The 24,225-nt window shown below is 39.1% G+C and overlaps 9 protein-coding genes across 9 annotated transcripts; 2 read left to right on the forward strand and 7 right to left on the reverse strand.

Moving 5' to 3' along the window:
- The first annotated feature begins 68 nt into the window (after nt 1-68).
- On the forward strand, nt 69-600 carry EV154DRAFT_72163 (uncharacterized protein). The gene has a single exon (XM_051607748.1). The coding sequence runs from the start codon at nt 221-223 to the stop codon at nt 491-493; it is 273 nt and encodes a 90-aa protein (XP_051461145.1). The 5' UTR covers nt 69-220; the 3' UTR covers nt 494-600.
- A 17-nt stretch (nt 601-617) lies between these two features.
- On the forward strand, nt 618-2,409 carry EV154DRAFT_497709 (STE/STE7 protein kinase). The gene is made up of 6 exons (XM_051600294.1): nt 618-1,192; nt 1,274-1,516; nt 1,581-1,629; nt 1,707-1,831; nt 1,916-2,133; nt 2,196-2,409. Exons 1-6 carry the CDS (start codon nt 707-709, stop codon nt 2,320-2,322), a joined length of 1,248 nt encoding a protein of 415 aa, XP_051461146.1. The 5' UTR covers nt 618-706; the 3' UTR covers nt 2,323-2,409.
- EV154DRAFT_497711 (uncharacterized protein) lies at nt 2,241-4,103 on the reverse strand. Its single transcript, XM_051600295.1, has 6 exons — nt 4,082-4,103; nt 3,762-4,022; nt 3,614-3,678; nt 3,397-3,553; nt 3,245-3,340; nt 2,241-3,173 (listed from the first exon to the last, which is right to left on the reverse strand). The coding sequence occupies exons 2-6, from the start codon at nt 3,814-3,816 to the stop codon at nt 2,461-2,463; spliced, it is 1,086 nt and encodes a 361-aa protein (XP_051461147.1). The 5' UTR covers nt 3,817-4,022; nt 4,082-4,103; the 3' UTR covers nt 2,241-2,460.
- A 1,980-nt stretch (nt 4,104-6,083) lies between these two features.
- EV154DRAFT_478125 (uncharacterized protein) lies at nt 6,084-7,288 on the reverse strand (the record flags this gene model as incomplete). The annotated part of the gene is made up of 3 exons (XM_051598160.1): nt 6,084-6,751; nt 6,785-7,228; nt 7,285-7,288. The coding sequence occupies 3 exons, from the start codon at nt 7,286-7,288 to the stop codon at nt 6,084-6,086; spliced, it is 1,116 nt and encodes a 371-aa protein (XP_051461148.1).
- A 150-nt stretch (nt 7,289-7,438) lies between these two features.
- EV154DRAFT_478126 (uncharacterized protein) lies at nt 7,439-8,542 on the reverse strand (the record flags this gene model as incomplete). Its single annotated transcript, XM_051598161.1, has 3 exons — nt 7,439-7,680; nt 7,944-8,088; nt 8,426-8,542. 3 exons carry the CDS (start codon nt 8,540-8,542, stop codon nt 7,439-7,441), a joined length of 504 nt encoding a protein of 167 aa, XP_051461149.1.
- Nucleotides 8,543-8,802: 260 nt separating this feature from the next.
- Nucleotides 8,803-9,263, reverse strand: EV154DRAFT_478127 (uncharacterized protein; the record flags this gene model as incomplete). The annotated part of the gene is made up of 2 exons (XM_051598162.1): nt 8,803-9,052; nt 9,082-9,263. 2 exons carry the CDS (start codon nt 9,261-9,263, stop codon nt 8,803-8,805), a joined length of 432 nt encoding a protein of 143 aa, XP_051461150.1.
- Nucleotides 9,264-9,545: 282 nt separating this feature from the next.
- On the reverse strand, nt 9,546-10,471 carry EV154DRAFT_548881 (uncharacterized protein). The gene is made up of 3 exons (XM_051604833.1): nt 10,368-10,471; nt 10,067-10,200; nt 9,546-9,956 (listed from the first exon to the last, which is right to left on the reverse strand). Exons 1-3 carry the CDS (start codon nt 10,369-10,371, stop codon nt 9,582-9,584), a joined length of 513 nt encoding a protein of 170 aa, XP_051461151.1. The 5' UTR covers nt 10,372-10,471; the 3' UTR covers nt 9,546-9,581.
- A 49-nt stretch (nt 10,472-10,520) lies between these two features.
- Nucleotides 10,521-11,431, reverse strand: EV154DRAFT_599822 (uncharacterized protein; the record flags this gene model as incomplete). The annotated part of the gene is made up of 3 exons (XM_051607134.1): nt 11,305-11,431; nt 10,955-11,248; nt 10,521-10,834 (listed from the first exon to the last, which is right to left on the reverse strand). Exons 2-3 carry the CDS (start codon nt 11,049-11,051, stop codon nt 10,521-10,523), a joined length of 411 nt encoding a protein of 136 aa, XP_051461152.1. The 5' UTR covers nt 11,052-11,248; nt 11,305-11,431.
- Nucleotides 11,432-14,318: 2,887 nt separating this feature from the next.
- On the reverse strand, nt 14,319-19,296 carry EV154DRAFT_599823 (uncharacterized protein; the record flags this gene model as incomplete). Its single annotated transcript, XM_051607135.1, has 10 exons — nt 14,319-14,484; nt 14,538-14,835; nt 15,000-15,390; nt 15,452-15,946; nt 16,005-16,228; nt 16,285-16,296; nt 16,485-17,159; nt 17,409-17,609; nt 18,808-19,169; nt 19,232-19,296. The coding sequence occupies 10 exons, from the start codon at nt 19,294-19,296 to the stop codon at nt 14,397-14,399; spliced, it is 2,811 nt and encodes a 936-aa protein (XP_051461153.1). The 3' UTR covers nt 14,319-14,396.
- Between the last annotated feature and the right edge of the window lie 4,929 nt (nt 19,297-24,225).

Genomic DNA, 24,225 nt, shown 5'->3' on the forward strand with positions numbered 1-24,225 from the left:
TTAATTACTAAAAAAATCTTGTGAATTACAACTATTTTTGGTAGGCTGAATGTGACACTTAAAAAAAATACCTATTTTTACAAAAAAAACCCATCGTTTTTGGAGTTTTAAATACGATAAAAAAGGGGAAGGAGTAATTTTGTTTCTCGATACACATTGAGAAAGATGGGTTTAGACTTGTCTTCAGAAGCACGTTTCATAGGAGGCCAATCGTTTTTAGATGCTATTTTTGCGAACAGTCAAGATTATATGTGGTTACAGATGCTATGACTTCTTTTTTAAATTGCATTTGATCTGGTGTATCCATTCATCTTTACCACTTGGCCTCTGTATTCACTCTGATGCATTAATGATTGACATGCACTCTTTTCTCCTGCTTTTTTTTTTTTTTATTTTTTACTGGTTGAAGTCCTTTTTTTGTTGTTGTTGTAAATACTGGATCAAAATACCTGTTTGGAATATTATTATTATTTATTTATTCCTTTTTTTTTAAAAAAAAAAAGCTTACAAGGAACAGGTTCAGGTTATTTAGCATTGAGCAATAATAAAAAAAAAAGCTTTGAAGCTCAGTTTCGATGGGTGCCGTGACTCGTCCCTCGGGCAGAGACCGAGCCTTTTTCTTTAAGAGCATTATATTTTAGTACACGTTCTTTTTTATTTCTCTCTCTCTCTCTTTTCTTTATAAGCTTATATTCAAGAAAAGAAAATGTCGTTTACACCAGACTTGACTCTTGGTTTACCTAAAGCCGGTAAACGTAAACCTGGACTTCGTCTGACTTCTAAACATCTTCAGCCTGCATCTTCGTCTCCTTCACCCAACTCTTCTTCTTACATTGGTACATCTCAATCCAATACTCGATTCCGAGAACAAATCGGCAACATTGTTAACGGAAGCAACGAAAATTACGATAGTAGCAACCCAGCAGAAGAAGAGGAAACTTCGTTGGCCGCTTCTTATCTGGCCGCTTCCACCACTACAGCAACTGACGTTAAAAACAATGATATCCCAGTTTTGCGTGAACCTCCACTTCCTCCCTCTATCAACACACAACGTGTCGAACCAACAACAACGCATACTTTTATGGAAATTAATGCTGAAGACCTCGAAACTCTATCCAGGTTAGGCGAAGGTGCGGCTGGTACCGTACGTAAAGTATTGCATAAGCCTACTCAACTGATTATGGCAAAAAAGGTAAGCACAGAAAAAGATTATCTTGAGTTTCGCTCTTGTTTTTACCGTCCCCCTCTCTCTAAATAAGTACTGGTTTCTTAGTCTATTTCAACCGAACCTGATCCAGCTGTTCAACGACAAATCTTACGTGAATTAGCCTTCTTAAAGACCTGTGATTCGCCATATATTGTTTCGTTTTACGGTGCTTTCCTTGATGACGGTGATACGACGGTTGCATTGTGTATGGAATACTGTGAAGCTGGTAGTTTAGAAGATATTTACAAACGAGCAAGAGATTTAGGTGGCGTCATCGGCGAGCCCGTTTTGGAACGCATCGCGGAATCCGTAAGTGGTTATAGAATGCGTGGGGATGACGACCCAACGGAAAAAAAAACTAAATATATTTTAGGTTTGTAAAGGATTGGTGTATTTACATTCAAAGAAAGTAATTCATAGAGGTAAAAATTATAAACAGTGACAATGAATTTTAGGAACCCAAGAAAAAAACTGACTTTTTTTTTATCTTCATAATTAGACATCAAACCTTCCAATATAGTTGTGACACGAAAGGGAGATATTAAACTTTGTGATTTTGGAGTATCAGGCGTTTTGATCAACTCGGTTGCACAGACATTCACAGGCACTCAATATTACATGGCTGTAAGTTTAGGGAAAAGAAAAAATAAAAGGAGGGAAGGATATATGTTTAACTGGCTTTTATTTCCATATATAAAAAAAAAATAGCCTGAGCGTATTCAGGGTAATGCTTATGCTGTACAATCCGATATCTGGTCACTTGGTCTTACCTTAATTGAGGTCTCACAAAACCGACCCGCTTTACCCCCACCAGATCAACCTCATCTTTCAATTTTTGAATTGCTCGATTTCATTGTTCGTCAACCCGTACCCGAAATTCAAGGAAACCATATTTCGGACGAATGTAAAAACTTTGTTGCTATCTGGTAAATTAATCATCATTAGGCCTTTAAAGACAGCGTTCATTTTACTGATTAATTTTGTCTAGTTTGACCAAGGATCCAACATATAGACCCAACCCTGCACGTATGCTACAACATCCTTTTATCACCAAATGGGAACATGTTCACATGGATTTAGGACAATGGGTCAAGGAAGTCTGGGGATGGCAATAATGTGTAATTAAAAAAAAAAAAAAAAAAAAGAAAGAAAAAAAATCATGGATTCTATTTATTATTATGTGATTATTTATTAAAAACAAGAAAAAAAAAATTTATACATTTCAGTAACACGATCATTATATTATTATTATTTTACCAATCCTCATCATATAAGCCAGGGATGATGGTGGCATCACCCAGTTCTAAAGCACGATAACCTCCTCTTGCAAGTCTCGTCATATACACAGTCCGTTCCTTTCTCTCTTTTCTTAATTCAAATTGTGGAGGTAGTTCCGGTAAACTAAAGTAACTGGGTGGTTGCTCTTCATTGGATGAATTGGGACTCATGAGAGCAGCTGTAAGAGGACCCACTAGTTCACTCGGTAGACCTTGAGGTGCAGGTGGTTCTTCCAAGTTTGGATCAAAGAACAATGGACATTCTTGAGAATTACGATAGAATTGGATAGATGTTAATTCAGGAATACGTAATAATTGGTCAAACGGTAAATTGGCAATGGTGATCGGGATAGAAAATTCGGTAATGTTATTTGTCTTGAAAATGTGGCCTTGTTCAATGGTTACTTGGAAAAATAAATCATAGTGGACACGAGTATGACGTGATATGAATGAAGGTGATACAAGTCGTGTAGGAACATCAAATTGAATAGTCTCCGATAATTGTGTCAGATCATTCATATTAAGCGTCACTGTACCATCCAGCACCGTTCGAATACTCTCCTGGAACGCTGTTCCTTGTTGAACTAGCATCTTTCCCTCATGATGTTTGCGGAAACGATAGCTTACGTTAATAATTTTTGCATCAGATTGTAAAGTCATCATGTTCAGCTGCATCTTGAAAGGTTCATCTATACAATTAAAATAATATTTAGTTTAGATTCCTCATTTTTTTTACGTCATAACCGTTAAATTAAGGTACCTGGACAGTATGTCTGTTTATATAGTTTGGCTTGTACTTCTGCTAATGCCTGCTTTTTATCCTTCATCAACGTTGTCTTGTAAACCCACTCCTTGTCTATTATTGTATTTGTTAAGGAAAGCAATCTTTGTTACGTATAAAAATAAACCAACCTGCAATAGACACAATGACAGGCCTGTAAGGTGTAATATATTCTCTACTTTTCAATCCAGATTGAAGTGCTGGGCCGTCGGCCTGTGCTGTCCAAATATATCGAATCCCAAATCCAGCAGGTTCTTCCATGGATGGTGGATAATTCACGTTGGGAAACTAAAAGGCAACAGTAAAATGAGTCTTAATTGCATGTTACACTAACTTATGCGAGCTAACCTTTAATGCGAACGGATATTCGTAGTGACCAGGTTCAATCTCATCCCAAGCACTTTGTGAATAAGCTTTTTACATACAAAAAAAAAAAATCGAATTAATAACGTCATTTGAGACCATAATTTTTTTTTTGTGTATCGTCAAACTTTACGAGAGGCTTCTTGACCATGTAACTTCCATTCTGTCTCGAAAAATGTTGTAATCATTTCATGGATCCATTCATTTCGGCCATCCGTTCCCTCATCGATTTTAACTGTGGCTATTTCTTCAGCACGAAACTAAGAGAAGAAACTTGTAAGCCCTTCTGTGTTATAAGACTTTAGAGCAGTTAGCCTTCCTTACCTTGATTCTAATTCTTGTTACAAGGATTCTCTCTGTAAGATTCAATATCACTTTGCCTAGTATACACAAGTCAGTATGTATGTATATACGTAAAAGAAGAGAGAACTAACCTCTGACAATACGGTTAGGACGTACAATAATATGCGTTCCGCCGTCAAACTCGATGGCCATTGCAGGTGCATTAACGTTACTATCTCTTCTTGTCGAGGTTTCGTTTGAACTTCTGCGTTCCGAGCTTAAGAAGGATCCAAACGAAGGTGCGCTAGAAGATAACTGAGAGATGGAACCACGTCTCTCTCCCGATATTAAAGGACTGACTGATAAAAGCCCTTGTGCTGGTGGTTGACTTGGGTTGTCTGGAATGTGTGATTGAGGAGGTGGAACTGGAATGGAGGTAGAAGAAAGAGTAGCCCTACGGCTGCTTGTACCAATAGCCATTTTTTTTTTTATATGTGAAAAAGTAAAGTTTTCATGTCTCTCTTGGCGCCTTTTATAATTGTTTTTTTTTTCTTGCAGAATTTTTGTGTCCCGCCCAATGGTTTTGGTGGACACTGTTTCATTACGTCAGTCCTTGGATCGAGGATCCAGACAACTCTTTTATGTACACAAGTAGAACAAAGTAATGAATATACAGTCAACAGCTATTTTTCTAAAAAAAAAAAAAAAAAAAAAGTTCGCGTTGACAGTGTCATGTGGGATCACCGAAAAACTCAGGCTGTACAATTATCATATACCAGTTGATCCCTCGAGTCCTTTTTTTTTTGTCACAAAATCGATAAGCTGTTTAGGCTTCATGAAAGACCACCGTATTTAGGTCGTTGGTGTAACAAACACTTCATAGGTTTATCCTATGCCGCAAAAAAAATGCAAGGGAAAAGTATTTGCAAATGGTAATTAGAAACTCACTGAAGTCGATATGCAAATTAGCTTCAGGACAGTGTTCCATTTACACACACGTAAAACATTAATTGACTAAAGCATACATAAAACTTGAATTCAGTTTAATTAAAGTGTAATAATACGCCAGTTAAACCAATTATTCTTTAGACATTCTTTTTTTGTGGGTGCCTCAAGTAAATTCAAGTATTTTTCTTTTTTTTTTAAACTTTACCCGGATACTGTCCTGTATGATATCCCGCGAAAATACGATTATGAGTGATCGTATGACCGTTGCATTCTATATATTTGACAATCTTACCCGGCTAAAGTCGAAAACGCGAAGCCTTTTTAATTTTTACATCACTTAATATAAAAAAAAAAACTTGATTTGGCAAACAGGTGGTCTGACCAACCATAGCACTGTGCCTCTCAAACTTTGGCATAACCACCTCACTTCAAACCAAATAACACAGCTGAACGTATCATCATTTTTGATAAAAATAAGTAAGCATATGAGTCAATGGTGTATTTTTATATAATTTGAGTGCCAAGTTTCTAAATATCTTTAAGCATTCCTGTAACTTAAAACAACTGCGATGCAACCATAACTTTACCAACTCCAACTGGTTTATGCGATGCTTTTTTGTGAGTCATCCAGTATACATGGAATCACCTGTACTAGTATCTGTTAAAAAAGGCTGTGAAGAAGATCTTACGTTTAATAAGACATTTTACTGTTACCACTTACTACTCAAGATTATGATCAAACTAAATGCGGCCATCTAATATTATCGCCTTTACACCAAATATGATGATCCGGAAAGTCGCGTTGAGCTTATGACGAACTCAGTATCACACGGTCGCCATCTTGGTTTATTGAGATAGAGAGATAGAGAGATAGAGTGTTTGAATTACTACCAGTTCAACTTTTTGATTCTGTCTTGCAAGATATTTATGTAATGTTATTTAAGGTGCTAATTTGAAAACATGAGCTGATAATTTGGATCGACTGAAAGAAAAGAAAAGAAAGCATTGAACTATAAAACCTATGGGAGTTTTCTTTCTATCATGGAAGGTGTAAAGGTGAATATACATCGTTGAAGAATTTGAGCTGACCGTGGTCGATGATAGCATGCGTTTACCAAAGAGCTGTGGTTGTTATCTTTCATTCAATACTACATAGGTGATGCTAGCTTTGCCATTTCTTCTGCTGCTTCTAGATTTTGCTGCTTCTAATATTACTATCAACATTTTAGTCGTTAATAACACGCTTGGCCTTCGTTTCCTTATTAAATTCTGTAAGCAAGTTTTCGACAATGACTTGTCTAAGATGAGCATTCTGACCATCCCTCATAACAGACGTAGCTAACATAGCTAAGAACCTTGATGATAGTGCGCCTGAATTGATGGATGTCGTATTCTTGCCATATGTAAAAAAAGTCATTGGTTGCTGCAGATAACCATGAAACAATGCGGATCGGGAAGCAGAGTACGTGTCAAGTTTATCAAAGCGAGTTCTGAGCTGGCGAAGTTGCATAAGCCGGGAATGAGTATAGATGGACTGCAAATTAGTCTTTTTTTCAAGCGCTAGAGAGTCAGACCATGATTCCGAGTCAAGATACAACTTGTACTTTAAGTGGGAGTTAGGAGACACACCGAAATTGACAGTGTTTGGCCCGCATTCAGGTTGATCCACCAAGTTGTCGATCCGTGTACTAGCAGTGACAAGGGCGTTAAACGAGTGGGCACCCAGTATAAGCTTGATGGATATATTGCAGCCTTCGGCTTGGCGCATGGTGGAAATTTCAAAATCATTTTGCCCTACAGACGATACAGATATCGTTTGTCGTGCTGAACCAGTGGAGCCACGTTGTTCAGCGTGTCTATCGATGTCAGGGTCACGGCAATATACTTCTAAAGCTTAACCTAGAAGACCACGATGGTTTTCAGTACCAATGATTACCGATCCGATTAATGCTCTTGCTGCGATGAACCGTTGACTTGGCTTGATCTCCCAGTCTTGATTTAGCAGTTCGATCATATCCTTGGTTAATTCAGTGTAACCGTGTTTGTTTAAGTATGAAGAATAGGCTCCAAATTCACCGATGCTGTTGACTGTATCGCGAGTTGGTAACATGGTTTGGGGAGGTGCCTCTTGAACTGGAAGCCTTACTGTGAGTGGTATTGGTTTTGAAAGCATGGTCTGGAACTGTTCTATATGGCTTGAGGATAAATTGACGTCTAACTCATTACCATCTTCATCATTTACTGCAACAGGAACAACATCGTAAAAATCTGCAAACATTAATGCCCGTTTTTTTGAGTTACTTGTACGATTTGTTTCGCCCATGGCAAACAAAAAGGCTTGATCGTATGTGCGTTGTGATTTGTTATGGTCTAAAATATGATAATTAAGAACGATACAACTTTCGGATTAAAAAAGCAAAACTTACCCATGTCAATTTCTTAAAAAAAGATGGATAAGAGAAGAAGAGAGCAGACAAAATAGCGAGGCATTAAATAGGGAGGGGGCGAGAGGACAGGCGTCTTTGTTTTTTTACGTAATATGAGAAAAAAAAACTTTGCGCAGCAGACGGTACAGTGCTTTCACGGTCCGCATTCCGGATGATCAACCAAGTTGTCAATACGTGTATTAGCAGCCCCAAGGGCGTTGAAAGAGTGGGTACCAAGTGTAAGCTTGATGGAAACATTACTTCCTTCGATTTGGCGCATGGAACATATTACAGAATCATTATGACCTAAAGACGGGACAGATGTGGATTGGGGAGTGGAACCAATGGAGCTACGTTGTTTTGCGTGGCTATCGATATCATGAACATGATCATAAACTTCCAATGCCAAAATAAGAGGTAGCCACGTTGAGTTTTGTTATTGTCTAAAATATAATAATTAAGAACGAAACGACAATCGAAGTAAAAAAAAAGCAAAAATTACCCATGTCAACTTATAAAAATCACGTCAAGACGTTGGACTAGTGTCGGTCTAATAAAACTAGCCTGCCGTCTTAAAAAATACCAGAATCCTGTTAAGAAAACTAAGTTTTAGAGGGAAATGTCTAGGTCTCTGTATGTTTATATATATATATACACACCACTTACATCAATTCTGGTCCAGAACAGCAGTCCAGTAACAATACTATTCAATGTGAAAACACTGTAATTCACAGTAAAAACACCGTAATTCACATCCCGTGAGTTCCAGAAAAACTCAAGCGCCCTACTAAGGAGTTCGCCCACCTATGGCAAAGACTAGCCGCAGCTGCAATTTTTCAATATTTCTTTTTTGATTTAGCGTCTTTTGAAAGAAACAAGAGTGATTACTTACTTACCTTTGTACGTTATCAATAACTTTTATAAACGGTGGAATACATGTGTTAAGTGGAAAAAAAAGAAAAGAATAAAGTGTGGGAACCGGCTTTGTTTGTAGGCTGATAAACAAGAGCTTATGTCAGAGTGATTTAATTGCTTGTTTCATCTTTCATAATGTCTGGGCCTTTACTTAAAATAGAAATACTTGCAAAAACTCCCCAAGCGATTCTGGGAGTCATCCACTGTCTCCAAAAAGTTCAAGTACCCATAGAATAACACGATTAGCATTCATTTCCATGTTAAATTCTGATAGCAAGTTTTCGACGTTGGTTTTTCCTAGACGAGTATTTTCACCATCCTTCATAACTGACGTAGCTAACATAGCTAACAACCTTGATGATAGTACCCCGGAATGGATAGATGTCGTGCTCTTGCCATATATAAATACAGTCATGGGTTACTGTAAGTAACCATGAAATAATGCGGATCGCGAAGCAGAATACGTGTCAAGTTTATGGAAGCGAGTTCTTAGCTGGCGAAGTTACATGAGCCGGGAATGCGTGTAAATAGACTGCAAATTAGTCTTTTTTTCAAGTGCCAGAGAGTCGAACCATGATTCGGAGTCAAGATATAACTTGTACTTCAAATGGGATTGAGGCGACACACCGAAATTGACAGTATTGGGCCGCATTCAGGTTGATCCACCAAGTTGTTGATCCGTGTACTAGCAGTGACAAGGGCGTTGAACGAGTGGGTACCCAGTATAAGCTTGATGGATATATTGCGGCCTTCGGTTTGGCGCATGGTGAAAATTTCAAAGTCATTCTGGCCTACAGACGGTACAGATGTCGATTGGAAAGTGGAACCAGTGGAGCTGCGTTTTTCTGCGTGGCTTTCAATGTCAGGGTCACGGCCATATACTTCTCAATTATTACTGATCCGATTAGTGCTCTTGCTGTGATGAAACGTTGGCTTGGCTTGATGTCATGGTTGAGTAGTTCGATCATTTCCTTAGTCAATTCAGTGCAGTGGCGTTTGGTTAAGTATCGGGAATATGCTCCAAATTCACCAATGCTGTTGACTGTATCGCGAGTTGGAAACATTGTTTGAGGAGATGCCTCTTGAACAGCACGACTTACAGTGAGTGGTGTTGGTTTCTCCTATTGCTTACCAGAAGGCCTAATTGTATGTATGTTGAGATGGCTTGTGGTCTAAAATCTAGTGATTAAGAACGATACAACATTCAAAGTAAAAAAACAAAACTTACCCATGTCAATTTCTTAAAAAAAGATGGATAAGAGAAGAAGAGAGCAGACAAAATAGCGAGGCATTAAATAGGGAGGGGGCGAGAGGACAGGCGTCTTTGTTTTTTTACGTAATATGAGAAAAAACAACTTTGCGCAGCAGACGGTACAGTGCTTTCACGGTCCGCATTCCGGATGATCAACCAAGTTGTCAATACGTGTACTAGCAATCACAAGGGCGTTGAAAGAGTGGGTACCAAGTATAAGTTCAATTGAAATGTTGCTGCCTTCGGTTTGGCGCATGGTAAAAATCTCAAAATCATTCTGGCCTACAGACGGTACAGATGTCGTTTGCCTTGTTGAACCAGTAGAGCTACGTTGTTCAGCGTGGCTATCGATGTCAGGGTCACGACCATATACTCCAAATATCAAAATAAGGAGACCGTAATTATTTTCAGTATCGATGATTACAGACCCGATTAGCACTTTTGTCGCAGTAAAATGTTGGCTTGGCTTGATTTCCCAGTTTTGGTTGAGTAGTTCGATCATATCCTTGGTCAATTTAGTGTATTGGCGTTATTGCTTAAATATGGGAAATAGGCTCCGATTTCATCGATGCTGTTGACAGTATCACAAGTCCGAAACGTGGTTTTGGGAGATACATATTGAGTTGGATGCCTTAGAGTGGGTGGTGTTGGTTTTGAAAGCATGGTCTGGAACTGTTCTATATGGCTTGAGGATAAATTGATGTCTATCTCATTACCATCTTCATCGGTTACTGCAACAGGTACAAAATCTTAAAAATCAGCAAACATCAGTGCGCGTTTCTTTGATTGACCGTTTTTGTTGGTTTCTCCTATTGCATACAAGAAGGCCTAATGGTATGTATGTTGAGATGGGTTGTGGTCTAAAATCTAATAATTAAGAACGATACAACATTCAAAGTAAAAAAGCAAAACTTACCCATGTCAATTTCTTATAAAAAGATGGATAAAAGAAGAAGAGAGCAATCAAAATAGCGAGGCATTAAATAGGGCGTGGGTGAGGAGCAGGCGTCTTTGTTTTTTTACGTAATATGAGAAAAAAAAACTTTGCGCAGCAGACGGTACAGTGCTTTCACGGTCCGCATTCCGGATGATCAACCAAGTTGTCAATACGTGTACTAGCAGTAATCAGGGCGTTGAAAGAGTGGGTACCAAGTATAAGTTTAATTGAAATATTGCTGCCTTCGGTTTGGCGCATGGTACATATCTCGAAATCATTATGGCCTACAGACGGTACAGGTGTCGATTGGAGAGCGGAACCAGTGGAGCTGCGTTGTTCTGCGTGGCTGTCAATGTCAGGGTCACGACCATATACTTCCAAAGCTAAAATTAAGAGACCACAATGGTTTTCAGTATCGATGATTACCGATCCTATCAATGCTCTTGCTGCGATAAATCGTTGGCTTGGCTTGAACTCTCAGTCTTGATTAAGCAGTTCGATCATGTCCTTGGTCAATTCAGTGTAGTGGCGTTTGATTAAGTATTGGGAATAGGCTTCAAATTCACCGATGCTGTTGACAGTATCACAAGTTCGAAACATGGTTTGGGGAGATGACTCTTGAACTCGACGCCTTACTGTGAGTGGTGTTGGTTTCGAAAGCATGGCCTAGAACTTTTCTACATGGCTCGGGGATAAAATGAAGTCTAACTCATTTCCTTCTTCATCGGTCACTGCAACAGGTACAACATCTAAAAAAACGCCAAACGTCAATGCGTGTTTCTTTGATTGACCACTTCAGTTCGTTTTTCCCAGGGCATGTAAAAAGACTTGGTTGCAAGTATGCTGAGATGGGTTGTGGTCTAAAACATAATAATTAAGAACGAAACAACTTTCGAACTAGAGATGCAAAACTTACCCATGCCAATTTTTTAAAAAAAAAGTTGTTTAAAGAAGAAGAGAGCAAAAAAAAATAGCGGGGGCGGGACGTCTTTTTTTTTTCACGATGGTAGATGCTTCCTTGTCAGGCAAGGCACGAAGGATTGTGAAACGTGTGAAGAGATCGATGAAGTTATTGCTGGCGTCGGATGTGATATTAAGTGTACCTCAATCACAGAGCGCATGATGGCCTGGTGCAGTGGGTAATATTTGTTTAGGAGGATGGTATCCGGTTTTCGACCAATTGAAGGCAAGGCAAGTTAGACATCACCTACAACTTCGATAATGTCTTTTCGTAAGTTCACCCAGTTAATATGTTCGTCGCGTATGGCGGATTCGATAGCATTGGTGCCAAAATGTCCCTTGAGATGGTGACGTTCGATGATAGCACGACGTTGATCAGGCGGAGGCACCGCAGGGTCGGCTAGTTCCGATGCGCGTTGTACAAGAATGCGATTGGATTCGTTGTCGTCGTGTGACGTAAAAGAAAATTGGGTGGATTTCTCTCTGTTTTGTGTGATGTTGTTTGTTAAATAACTTAGCTTGTTTAGCTTCAGCGTGATTGTCCATCTGACTTTCAACTTCTGGGGAAGCGAATAGACGACTGAGCATGTCAGCAAGAAAATTTCCGATCCTCGAATGTAAACGATTTCAAAGTTCTTAGAGTAGATGGTGGTGTACCAGTTCTGAAGTAGAGGTGAACAGTATCATTGAGAATGAAGGAACGTGAGGCTGTAATGGTCCGTGAAGAGGAGAAAGGGAGTTAAACGTAGCCATGAGTGATGGCGTTGAAACATATAGGTGATGGCGAGGCATTCAGATTTATTGACGCTGTAGTTACGTTCACTAGATGTTTTGGACCGTGAAGCGAAACCGAGGAAGCGAACAATATTCTGTCGATCAAGCTGCCATACGAAGCCACCAATAGCATAGTTACTGGCATCCGTGTTGACACGCAGGGGTAAGGATGTATCCATGACTGAAATGACCGGAGCATGCGTGATAGCATATTTTAAAGCGGTGTAGGCTGAGTCGTGAGTGGAGTTCCATGTCTGTGCAAAGATCCGTTTGTCACTAATGCTACGAAGCTTATCCAATGGAGCGGATATAGAAGCGTAATTAGGAATGTGTCGTCGAAAAAAATTAAACAATCCAAGTACTCGCATAAGAGCTTTGTTGTTGGTAATCGGTGGAAGTTGATCCAGGTTACAAATTTTACTGCTGTCGATCTGGAGACCTTTGGAACTGAGACGGAAGCCCAGCAAGGTTAAAGATGTGAGGAGAAAATGGCATTTTTTGGATTGGAGAATTAGACCTGCTTGATTCAGTCGAGTAATGACCTCTTTGACGAGAGTGGCGTGTGCGACTAGATCAGTTGTGTGGGTACCGATTGTGATATCATCAATGTAGGCAAAGACTGTAGGCAAATCACGAAAGAGATTGGAAATAATGCGCTGAACAAATGATGGTACTGTTTTTATGCCGAAACAACATTTTCGAAAGACGTATTGTCCCGTGTGTGTGGTGAAGGCTGTGAATGGCTGGGATTCTTTAGCAATGGCAAAACGAGTAAAGCAGCTTTTTAAATCAAGAACTGTAAAAATGGAGCAATGTGATAATTGTTCATGGATCTCATCTATGCGAGGTAAGCTGAACGCATCAGATTTAGAGGCGATGAGATGCTGATTGAGGAATCGCATGTCGGCACAGATTCTGACTTCAGAGCCGTAATTACCTGCAATGTCTCGCTTCTTTGCGAAAAGAATGGGATTATTATGAGGTGTGTTAGCGTCGGCTAAAGTAATAGTTTCTTCCTCGAGCCAAGCCTCAATTTGTTCGTTTAGTTTAGACTTATAGGCTAAGGGTAATGGATATTGTTTACGGAAGATGACTGTGTTCTCAGGGAAATGGAGTGTAACTTCCGAGTTAGGTACTGTACAAACCGATTTAGGATCGATGGAAGCATTAGAATGTAATACGATCTCCAGTGATTGTAAGAATGTGGATCGTTCTGTGATAGAACCGTAATATTCGTATGTAGGTGTGTTGGGTAATGGGTCAATAGGGTCCTCGATTGTAGGTAAACTATTTTCGTCCCATGTAGTAGTGAGCCCAGTAATGTTAATGTTCATTTTAGACATAAGGTCGGTGCCAATGCAAACATCAGCTTCACTGTTCAGATTAAAAACTTCGAAGGTATGATGGATGTTAAGATTATTATAGAATAGATGAACGTTATCAATAAAATCGATACGCTCGATGGAGCTATTAGCATCGCCCAAAGAAATAGTATGACTTTTAGATTGTGACAAAGATGTCGTATGTAGTATAATGAGTTTTGGTAAGGAGGGTGTCAGGCCCAATTGGGAAGCTAAAGAAGGCTTTAGAGAGGAGAAATTGGAACCAGAGGCGACGTAGGCCCAACATTTATAGCCCTGAATAGTGACAGGAATAATGATAGAATTTGTAGAATCGTTGAGAGGAGCGGGCTCATTATTAATGGTAATGTTAGACTTATTGTGGACTAATTGGGGAGATGAAACGTCCTCATCTTGGACGAAAGGAGACGTAAGAGTATGAGCTTAGTCAATGTGGCTCCTGGGAGGCGAACGTTGAGAGGAAGGATGTTGATGAACATCAAATTGATTATTTCTTATGTGCATGGCACGTTGTGTAAGTTCCTGCATGTGAGGAGCAGTGATAGGTGATTCAGGAGCACCAGAATCGTACAAGCAATACAAAGCGTTTTGGGAATCATTAGCACCAATTGCTGTAGACGTACAGTCTTTCATCATTGTATCGCCTTGGTCACAAATGCCTTGAAGCCCTCCAGTGGCAGGGTTCATCATAGAAGTAGCAGGAGCAAGAGTAGGGGTACAATCGGTATTGGAAACAGTAGGGTCGGTTGTAGACATAAAAAAAAATTAATAAAAAGATAACATACAAGAATTCAAATAAAAAAATGAAATATTCCAAGAAATAAACGGTTAAATTATTTGAGACCAAAACTAGATATCTTTTTATTGAATGGAAAAGGGGATCCTTTTTATAAGGAAGGATTGAAATAAATTGTTATCCCGGAAGATCAGATGGGAGCGTGGATTGGAAGTAGACATTAATATCTTGATCAGTTAATGGTTTATGTTTCAGTGCTGGTTTGCTATAAAATTTCAAGTAGATTATAGGCTGGATATTTAGTGTGTATATATCAACATGCGCTCACGGTCGGCCAGTACAATATCCTTATCCGGAATCCACATGTTGACCATGATCCTCTTACATGTACCGAGGTACAGATTATGCATTGGATTAATCACTGTAAAATCCACAGGATTAAAATACTCCAGCAAGTGCAATTGTGACCACCGGGTTCCATGTTTATGCACCAACGCAGTTTTCTGAGCAGTGTTTGGTGCTGCTTTCCATTCCAATGCATGCGTCAAGTTGCTGGCTTTTGTTCTAGGTGTCCATGTTTCGTCTTCCCATCCAGAATAGTCACGTGGTGCAGCACCTTCGACCACCGCAGAAAATTAGCGTCCAAAGTATCAAGATCCATCAACTCGATAAGCGAGAACTGGCTGTCGGTTACGTAAGACACTGGGCGTATCGCAGGATTGTTATATACAGTTGCCAGCCACGAAGGGAACTTGGAAGAAGCATATCTATTAAACAAACGCAAACAAGTATCACTAACATCGTCCGTCAGGTCAGTATTTTCAATGATAGAAATAGAATCACTGTCTCCAAAAAGTTGCAGTACCCGTTGAATGACACGCTTAGCCTTCGTTTCCTTATTAAATTTTGTAAGCAAGTTTTCGACATTGACTTTTCCAAGATGAGCATTCTGACCATCCCTCATAACAGACGTAGCTAACATAGTTAAGAACCTTGATGATAGTGACCCTGAATTGATGGATGTTGTATTCTTGCCATATGTAAACACAGTCATTGGTTGCTGCAGATAACCATGAAACAATGCGGATCGGGAAGCAGAATACGTGTAAAGTTTATCGAAGCGAGTTCTGAGCTGGCGAAGTTGCATAAGCCGGGAATGAGTATAGATGGACTGCAAATTAGTCTTTTTTTCAAGCGCTAGAGAGTCAGACCATGATTCCGAGTCAAGATACAAACTTGTACTTTAAGTGGGAGTTAGGAGACACACCGAAATTGACAGTGTTTGGCCCGCATTCAGGTTGATCCACCAAGTTGTCGATCCGTGTACTAGCAGTGACAAGGGCGTTGAACGAGTGGGTATCAAGTATAAGTTTAATTGAAATATTGCTGCCTTCGGTTTGGCGCGTAGTGAAAATTTCAAAGTCATTCTGGCCTACAGACGGTACGGATGTCGATTGCCTAGTGGAACCAGTGGAGCTGCGTTGTTCAGCGTGGCTGTCAATGTCCGGGTCACGACCATATACTTCTAAAGCTAAAATAAGGAGACCACGATTGTTTTCAGAATCAATTATGACTGATCCGATGAGTGCTCTTGCTGTAATAAACCGTTGGCTTGGCTTGATCTCCCAGTCTTGGTTAAGCATTTCGATCATTTCCTTATTTAATTCAGTGTAATGGCGTTTCGTTAAGTAACCGGAATATGCTCCAAATTCACCAATTGCTGTTGACTGTATCGAGAGTTGGAAACATGGTTTGAGGAGATGCTTCTTGGACAGGACGACTTACAGTGAGTGAGGTTGGTTTAGCAAGCATGTTCTGGAACTTTTCGACGTGGCTTGGGGATAAAATCACGTCTACCTCATTACCATCTTCATCATTTACTGCAACAGGAACAACATCGTAAAAATCTGCAAACATTAATGCCCGTTTTTTTGAGTTACTTGTACGATTTGTTTCGCCCATGGCAAACAAAAAGGCTTGATCGTATGTGCGTTGTGATTTGTTATGGTCTAAAATATAATAATTAAGAACGATACAACTTTCGGATTAAAAAAGCAAAACTTACCCATGTCAATTTCTTAAAAAAAGATGGATAAAAGCAGAAGAGAGCAGACAAAATAGCGAGGCATTAAATAGGGCGTGGGTGAGGAGCAGGCGTCTTTGTTTTTTTACGTAATATGAGAAAAAAAAACTTTGCGCAGCAGACGGTACAGTGCTTTCACGGTCCGCATTCCGGATGATCAACCAAGTTGTCAATGCGTGTACTAGCAGTAATCAGGGCGTTGAAAGAGTGGGTACCAAGTATAAGTTTAATTGAAATATTGCTGCCTTCGGTTTGGCGCATGGTAAAAATCTCAAAATCATTTTGGCCTACAGACGGTACAGATGTCGTTAGCCTTGTTAAACCAGTAGAGCTACGTTGTTCAGAGTGGCTGTCAATGTCAGGGTCACGACCATATACTTCCAAAGCTAAAATAAGGAGACCACGATTGTTTTCAGAATCAATTATGACTGATCCGATGAGTGCTCTTGCTGTAATAAACCGTTGGCTTGGCTTGATGTCTTGGTTGAGTAGTTCGATCATGTCCTTGGCCAATTCAGTGTAGTGGCGCTTGCTTAAGTATTGGGAATAGGCTCCGAATTTACCGATGCTGTTGACAGTACTACAAGTTCGAAAAATGGTTTTGGGAGATACATCTTGAATTGGACGCCTTACAGTGAGTGGTGTTGGTTTTGAAAGCATGGTCTGGAACTGTTCTATATGGCTTGAGGATAAATTGACGTCTAACTCATTACCATCTTCATCATTTACTGCAACAGGAACAACATCGTAAAAATCTGCAAACATTAATGCCCGTTTTTTTGAGTTACTTGTACGATTTGTTTCGCCCATGGCAAACAAAAAGGCTTGATCGTATGTGCGTTGTGATTTGTTATGGTCTAAAATATGATAATTAAGAACGATACAACTTTCGGATTAAAAAAGCAAAACTTGCCCATGTCAATTTGTTAAAAAAAGATGGATAAAAGCAGAAGAGAGCAGACAAAATAGCGAGGCATTAAATAGGGCGGGGCGAGAGGATAGGCGTCTTTGTTTTTTTAACGTAATATGAGAAAAAAAATTTGCGCAGCAGACGGTACAGTGCTTTCACGGTCCGCATTCCGGATGATCAACCAAGTTGTCAATACGTGTACTAGCAGTCCCAAGGGCGTTGAAAGAGTGGGTACCAAGTGTAAGCTTGATGGAAACATTACTTCCTTCGATTTGGCGCATGGTACATATTACAGAATCATTATGACCTAAAGACGGGACAGATGTGGATTGGGGAGTGGAACCAATGGAGCTACGTTGTTTTGCGTGGCTATCGATATCATGAACATGATCATAAACTTCCAATGCCAAAATAAGAAGTAGCCACGTTGAGTTTTGTTATTGTCTAAAATATAATAATTAAGAACGAAACGACAATCGAAGTAAAAAAAAAGCAAAAATTACCCATGTCAACTTGTAAAATCACGTCAAGACGTTGGACTAGTGTCGGTCTAATAAAACTAGCCTGCCGTCTTAAAAGATACCAGAATCCTGTTAAGAAAACTAAGTTTTAGAGGGAAATGTCTAGGTCTCTGTATGTTTATATATATATATATATATACACCACTTACATCAATTCTGGTCCAGACCAGCAGTCCAGTAACAATACTATTCAATGTGAAAACACTGTAATTCACAGTAAAAACACCGTAATTCACATCCCGTGATTTCCAGAAAAACTCAAGCGCCCTACTAAGGAGTTCGCCCACCTATTGCAAAGACTAGCCGCAGCTGCAATTTTGCAATATTTCTTTTTTGATTTAGCGTCTTTTGAAAGAAACAAGAGTGATTACTTACTAACCTTTGTACGTTATCAGTAACTTTCATAAACGATGGAATAAATATGTTAAGGGAAAAGAAAAGAGTAAAGTGTGGGAACCAGCTTTGTTTGTAGGCTGATAAACAAGAGCTTATGTCAGAGTGATTTAATTGCTTGTTTCATCTTTCATAATGTCTGGGCCTTTACTTAAAATAGAAATACTTGCAAAAACTCCCCAAGCGATTCTGGGAGTCATCCACTGTCTCCAAAAAGTTCAAGTACCCATAGAATAACACGATTAGCCTTCATTTCCATGTTAAATTCTGATAGCAAGTTTTCGACGTTGGTTTTTTCCTAGACGAGCATTTTCACCATCCTTCATAACTGACGTAGCTAACATAGCTAACAACCTTGATGATAGTACCCCGGAATGGATAGATGTCGTGCTCTTGCCATATATAAATAACGTCATGGGTTACTGTAAGTAACCATGAAATAATGCGGATCGTGAAGCAGAATAGGCGTCAATTTTGTGGAAACGAGTTCTGAGCTGGCGAAGTTGCATGAGCCGGGAATGATTATAAATGGACTGCAAGTTAGTCTTTTTTTAAGCGCTAAAGAATCAGACTATGATTCTGAATCAAGATACAACTTGTACTTCAAATGGGATTAAGGAGACACACCGAAATTGACAGTATTGGGGGCGCATTCCGGCTGATATACCAAGTTGTCATTACGTGTAATAGCAGTCTTAAGGGCGTTGAAAGAGTGGGTACCAAGTATAAGTTTAATTGAAATGTTGCTGCCTTCGGTTTGGCGCATGGTAAAAATCTCAAAATCATTCTGGCCTACAGACGGTACAGATGTCGTTTGCCTTGTTGAACCAGTAGAGCTACGTTGTTCAGCGTGGCTATCGATGTCAGGGTCACGACCATATACTTCGAATATCAAAATAAGGAGACCGTAATTATTTTCAGTATCGATGATTACAGACCCGATTAGCGCTTTTGTCGCAGTAAAATGTTGGCTTGGCTTGATTTCCCAGTTTTGGTTGAGTAGTTCGATCATATCCTTGGTCAATTTAGTGTATTGGCGTTTGCTAAATATGGGGAATAGGCTCCGATTTCATCGATGCTGTTGACAGTATCACAAGTCCGAAACGTGGTTTTGGGAGATACATATTGAGTTGGATGCCTTAGAGTGGGTGGTGTTGGTTTTGAAAGCATGGTCTGGAACTGTTCTATATGGCTTGAGGATAAATTAATGTCTATCTCATTACCATCTTCATCGGTCACTGCAACAGGTACAAAATCTTAAAAATCAGCAAACATCAATGCGTGTTTCTTTGATTGACCGTTTCTGTGGGTTTCTCCCATGGCATATAAAAAGGCTTGGTCATAGGTATGTTTAGATGAGTTATGGTCTAAAATCTAATAATTAAGAACGATACAACATTCGAAGTAAAAAAGCAAAACTTACCCATGTCAATTTCTTAAAAAAGAGGTTTAAATAAAAGAAGAAGAGAGCAATCAAAATAGCGAGGCATGAAATAGGGCGTGGGCGTCTTTTTTTTTTTTTTTTTTTTTCTTTTTTTTTTTGGCTAATTATACGCGCACCATACTTTTTGCTTGAAAAAAAAATTTCGCGCACCATACTTTTCTGTGCCGGTCAAATAATAAATTCCGGGTCGGACCAAAAATAATTTTTGCACATGAATTTTTTTCTAGCGCTGGCAGACCATACTTTTTTTCGCTGGCGCACCATACTTTTTTTGCTGGCGCACCACACTTTTTCGCGCACCATACTTTTTCTCACACATAATGGATGCAAACATGATGTTAAATAGTTTAAACAATTCCATCACTGTTCCTACTGTGCTTTTGAGTTCAATCTCATGTTTATTTGTCTAAGTTTTTTATTTTATTTTTTTATAATTTTAAGGATAAATGTGATAAGAATAAGTATAATAAGGATAAGTGATAGGTAAAAAAAAAAAAAAAGATTTAGTTATTTTGATAATATTCAGATACGTCGTTAACACAGATGTCCCGGTGCGCATTGAATATTTTTTGATGAGAGAAATTGATGGTTGGCCATTTTTTTGGGATAATGGCTTTCTTGGTTTTGGAGTCAACGATGGGCTCAATCATATAGAAATGACTGTTAATAAAAAAAAGAACAATAGGTTCATTCATTTTCTCCAAATCTAAACCAAGAAATGGCACAAAAGTTATTGCATCCTTGGTATAAATGACGTTTCCGTCATCATCCCTCCACAGATTATCGTATTTGTCCGTTTTTGGCGTTGTTGCATGCAAGATTACGGGTCGTCTAAACGTATCAGCAACTATTTGAGGGCAGCCATAACAATCAAACCAAAGATTCAAATTGTCAAGACATGGCGCTTTTGTTGACTGAAGTTTTGTTGTTATGTAGGCTTCGTTTAAACCGTAGCTGTCATAAATGGAGTTAGCATACTTTAAAAAAGTAGCTAACATCATTTTTTTGACCTGGATCCAGGCTTCTTCGTGTCCAAAAACAGCAGCACTGACAGCGCGAAATCCACAATTGCCATCGGGAGTGGGATTAACAAATCCGAGAACATCGTTGGCATACTGACTATCTAGCATCTTGAATAGATTGCTATTGTCAGAGTCGCGTGTTACTACTTCAGATGGTTTGTATCTAAAAAAATACAGATATTAATACCGTGAAATATTAAGCAGGGTATAAATTTACTTTGATCTGAGCTTATTGATGGCTGTTGTCGATGGCTCACGAAGACTTGGTTTATTTTTTTGGGTTTTGTTGTTTTCTACTTTTTTTTGTTCTTGCTTATTTTTTTTCGCATTTTTTTGCTCGCTAGATATTTTTTCGTCTTCGTGCTCCACACCAAGCTTGTTTCTTTTGGTGCCTTTAGGACGACCCTTCTGTATTTCGACAATTTTTGGTGCGAGAGTGTTTTCTAAACGATCGTTTGAATACTTACTGATCAAAGCATCCATGTCCTTTATGAGATCAACGGATTCTTGTTGGCTCCCCAAAACCTTGCACAAAGACATCAATTTTTCCAGTCTTAATTGGATTTCTGTTGTATTGATATCCAATTCGTCCGGAGAACCTTTAGCCAATTCGGCAGAAACTTCGGCCACGGTAGCAACTATGAAGTACATTATTATTAGTTTAGTTTTAAGAAGGATAATAAAATTTGTAAGACATTGAATTTTTACCGCTGCCCTCAAAATATGAGATTCTCCATCTTTGGTGAATCACGTTTAATGGAATTTTTCCTTCGATAAACGAGACAGCAAGGATGTGTCTGCATGGAAGCCTAAAATTTCTTCTAAGCTTACAGAGGCAGCTCCCACCAGATAAGACATGGCTTACGTGGACAGGGTTTTCCTCGGAAGCTTTCATTTCCATCAACTCATTCTTGATGTTTTCGAAAGCAAAGCTGGAAACATTCAATTTTATCAAGGAAAGTTTATCCATGATATCATGTTCTAAAAAAACTGGTCGTTGAGAGACGGATTATTTGATTGACTGTAAGTTGCGGTAGTCTTCCTAGAAAACAGATTTTTTTTAGAATTGTAAACAAAATATAAACTGTGGTTCAGCTATTACGTACTCTTTTTTTAATCCACAGATCAATTTTTTCTGTAACAACAGCCATGCTACCAGACGAAGTGTTGTTACTTCTTTTGATGTTTGCATGTGTAGACTCGACTCTATTTGATGTTCGATTACCCATATGCATAAAATTGTTGACATAATATCCAACCCAATATTGCTTTTTGAGCATCATGCTATATGTTCGAGTTAATAAACGAAGTACGTAATTTAATTTAGACAAATATGTTATAGGAAAAATAAATGCTTACTAGTGAAGGTATTTAATTAATGTCTGGGCACCACCTTGAATACACATACCCTTCGTGGACACAAAAGCCTCGTATTCATCTTTGGCATTTAAAAATTCGGCTTTTGTTGCACATGTCAAAGCCATTTTCTTTACGATGGCCATGAATGACTTAACTTCCACTTCCAGAACGTTTCCTATGTTATTATGCTTAGATGAAAATTGATAGGGACATATTTACTTCTTTCTATTATTCCTACATACTGTCCTGTCTCTTCTCCTTTGACAGATTTTTTTTAAATCTCAAAATAAAATTTCTCTGCACATGGATCCAGCATAAAATTTGTTTGCTGTCAGGGAATACAGACTTGATTGCTCCTAATAAGGCTTCGTCATTATCAGTTACAAAGCACTTTATTAAGTCCTCCGTGCTTCCACCAACGGGCCAAACAATCTCACGAAAGCATTTTAAAGCCCATCGGTATCGATCACCTGTTTCACGATCCATCCAGCATCCTGCAATAGGTACCGTTGTCAATTGCTTGGGCTTTTCTTTGGAACGCAAAGTACCAGCTACAACGAAATTTAACAAGACCATTTTGTGGGAGTTGGTCTTGTATGTTGCATCGATTACAATACACTCCGAAAGCTTTCTGGCCTCGTCAATGCCATGTTGGTGTATAAAAAACACACAACAAATTCTTTCATCGTTATCTGTCATGTAACGAACCTGATGGCCACTGGACTCGAGGTTTTTAATAAAGTTCCACATGTTAGTGTGGTTATCCCGACAAAATTGTTGTTGGATATTAGTCAAATCCGTGACAATTAAGTTATTGACACCTCTTGTCTCAAGAATCTATTTACCAGCGTGTTAGTGTTATTAAAAGGCATAAAAAGGGGGCATATAAAGACATTATAAAGATTATAGGCAAAACAATAACTTTTATTATGATTACAGCTCTACTAACGATTAATTTCTCCATATCAACTTTCAACCTTACCTTTAAAGTTTCACTTGGTGTTGTTCCTGCACGCATGAGACTAATTGCGAGTTCTTGATCTTCGGCCTCGAGCTTTCTGTTGTTATGATACACCCTTCTATCCTCACTCAAAGGGTGATTGTGCTCGAAACAGCTGGATCGAATTGTCCATGGCTGACCGATAGCTCTCGCATCCTTACGGACATAAACAAATGCGGAGCATCCTGTTCGTCCAGTGGTTCTGTTAGGTCGTTGAACCCCACTCTCTAATCCTTCATCATTTCCTGCATCTTCTGCATCTATTTTCGAAAACAATTTACAGAATTAATATTCCACTCTATGCCAGATTATGGTTACAATTACCTTCACCCTTTCTGGCAGAACGTTAGTTACCAAAATGCTTACAAATCAACTTGATGTAAGATTTGTCGCTTTTGAGAGTCTCAAAAGGGATATTCTTGGTCATACCAAAAGACTGTATTTGAAGTCTTGCAGCTTCCTTGTCCAAGAATGTTTTTCCAACTGGAAATTCGGCTATAAAAGCAGCCTTTACCTCAATGACACGTTCATTCGGCTGGACAGTCTCAGCAAATGAAGGAACATCTCGTGTAGCTTTGACGCTGATATCCTCATCTTCCGGGTCAGTAAGACATTCCCAGTCATACTCATCTGCCAGTTTCTCTCCAGCATCGGTTTGTTCATCGTTTTGTTTGTCGAAGATCTCCTCGAAACTATCTTTAACTTCTTCAGCGGGGTTAATTACAGACAAAAGGCTGTTGATTAACAATTGGCTTTCACTCAAAGATTGGTGTGAATCGTTTGAATTCATTTTAAAATAAAAGTTTAAAAGAAAAAGAATAAAGCAAAAAAAAGTGTGGTGCGCGAAAAAAAGTATGGTGCGCGAAAAAGTGTGGTGCGCAAAAAAAAAGTATGGTGCGCCAGCGAAAAAAAGTATGGTGCGCCAGCGAAAAAAAGTATGGTGCGCCAGCGAAAAAAAGTATGGTGCGCCAGCGAAAAAAACGTATGGTGCGCTAGGGAAAATGAATGGTCCACCAGCCAAAAAATGTAAGGTGCGCCAGCGAAAAAAAGTATGGTGCGCCAGCGAAAAAAGCATGGTGCGCAAGAAAAAAGTTCAATGTGCAAAAATTATTTTTGGTCCGACCCGGAATTTATTATTTGACCGGCACAGAAAAGTATGGTGCGCGAGATTTTTTTTTCAAGCAAAAAGTATGGTGCGCGTATAATTAGCCTTTTTTTTTCAAAAAAAAACCTGCAGTGATGTTTCTATTTCAAGTAAAGGCCCAAACACTTTG

The sequence above is a fragment of the Mucor mucedo genome (assembly GCF_025094135.1).
Source record: "Mucor mucedo strain NRRL 3635 chromosome Unknown EV154scaffold_15, whole genome shotgun sequence".
Classification (NCBI taxonomy): domain Eukaryota; kingdom Fungi; phylum Mucoromycota; class Mucoromycetes; order Mucorales; family Mucoraceae; genus Mucor; species Mucor mucedo.

What these genes read in the sequence shown, in the direction of transcription:
- EV154DRAFT_72163 (XM_051607748.1), top strand. Translation starts at nt 221, where the DNA reads ATGCTATTTTTGCGAACAGTCAAGATTATATGTGGTTACAGATGCTAT.
- EV154DRAFT_497709 (XM_051600294.1), top strand. Translation starts at nt 707, where the DNA reads ATGTCGTTTACACCAGACTTGACTCTTGGTTTACCTAAAGCCGGTAAA. An exon ending in GCACTCAATATTACATGGCT is followed by an intron (nt 1,832 to 1,915) that starts GTAAGTTTAGGG and finishes AAAAAAAAATAG; the next exon opens with CCTGAGCGTATTCAGGGTAA. An exon ending in AAAAACTTTGTTGCTATCTG is followed by an intron (nt 2,134 to 2,195) that starts GTAAATTAATCA and finishes AATTTTGTCTAG; the next exon opens with TTTGACCAAGGATCCAACAT.
- EV154DRAFT_497711 (XM_051600295.1), bottom strand. Translation starts at nt 3,816, where the DNA reads ATGATTACAACATTTTTCGAGACAGAATGGAAGTTACATGGTCAAGAA. An exon ending in AATATCCGTTCGCATTAAAG is followed by an intron (nt 3,554 to 3,613) that starts GTTAGCTCGCAT and finishes GTTGCCTTTTAG; the next exon opens with TTTCCCAACGTGAATTATCC. An exon ending in TAAACAGACATACTGTCCAG is followed by an intron (nt 3,174 to 3,244) that starts GTACCTTAATTT and finishes TTAATTGTATAG; the next exon opens with ATGAACCTTTCAAGATGCAG.
- EV154DRAFT_548881 (XM_051604833.1), bottom strand. An exon ending in TAAGGCATCCAACTCAATAT is followed by an intron (nt 9,957 to 10,066) that starts GTATCTCCCAAA and finishes AAATTGACCAAG; the next exon opens with GATATGATCGAACTACTCAA.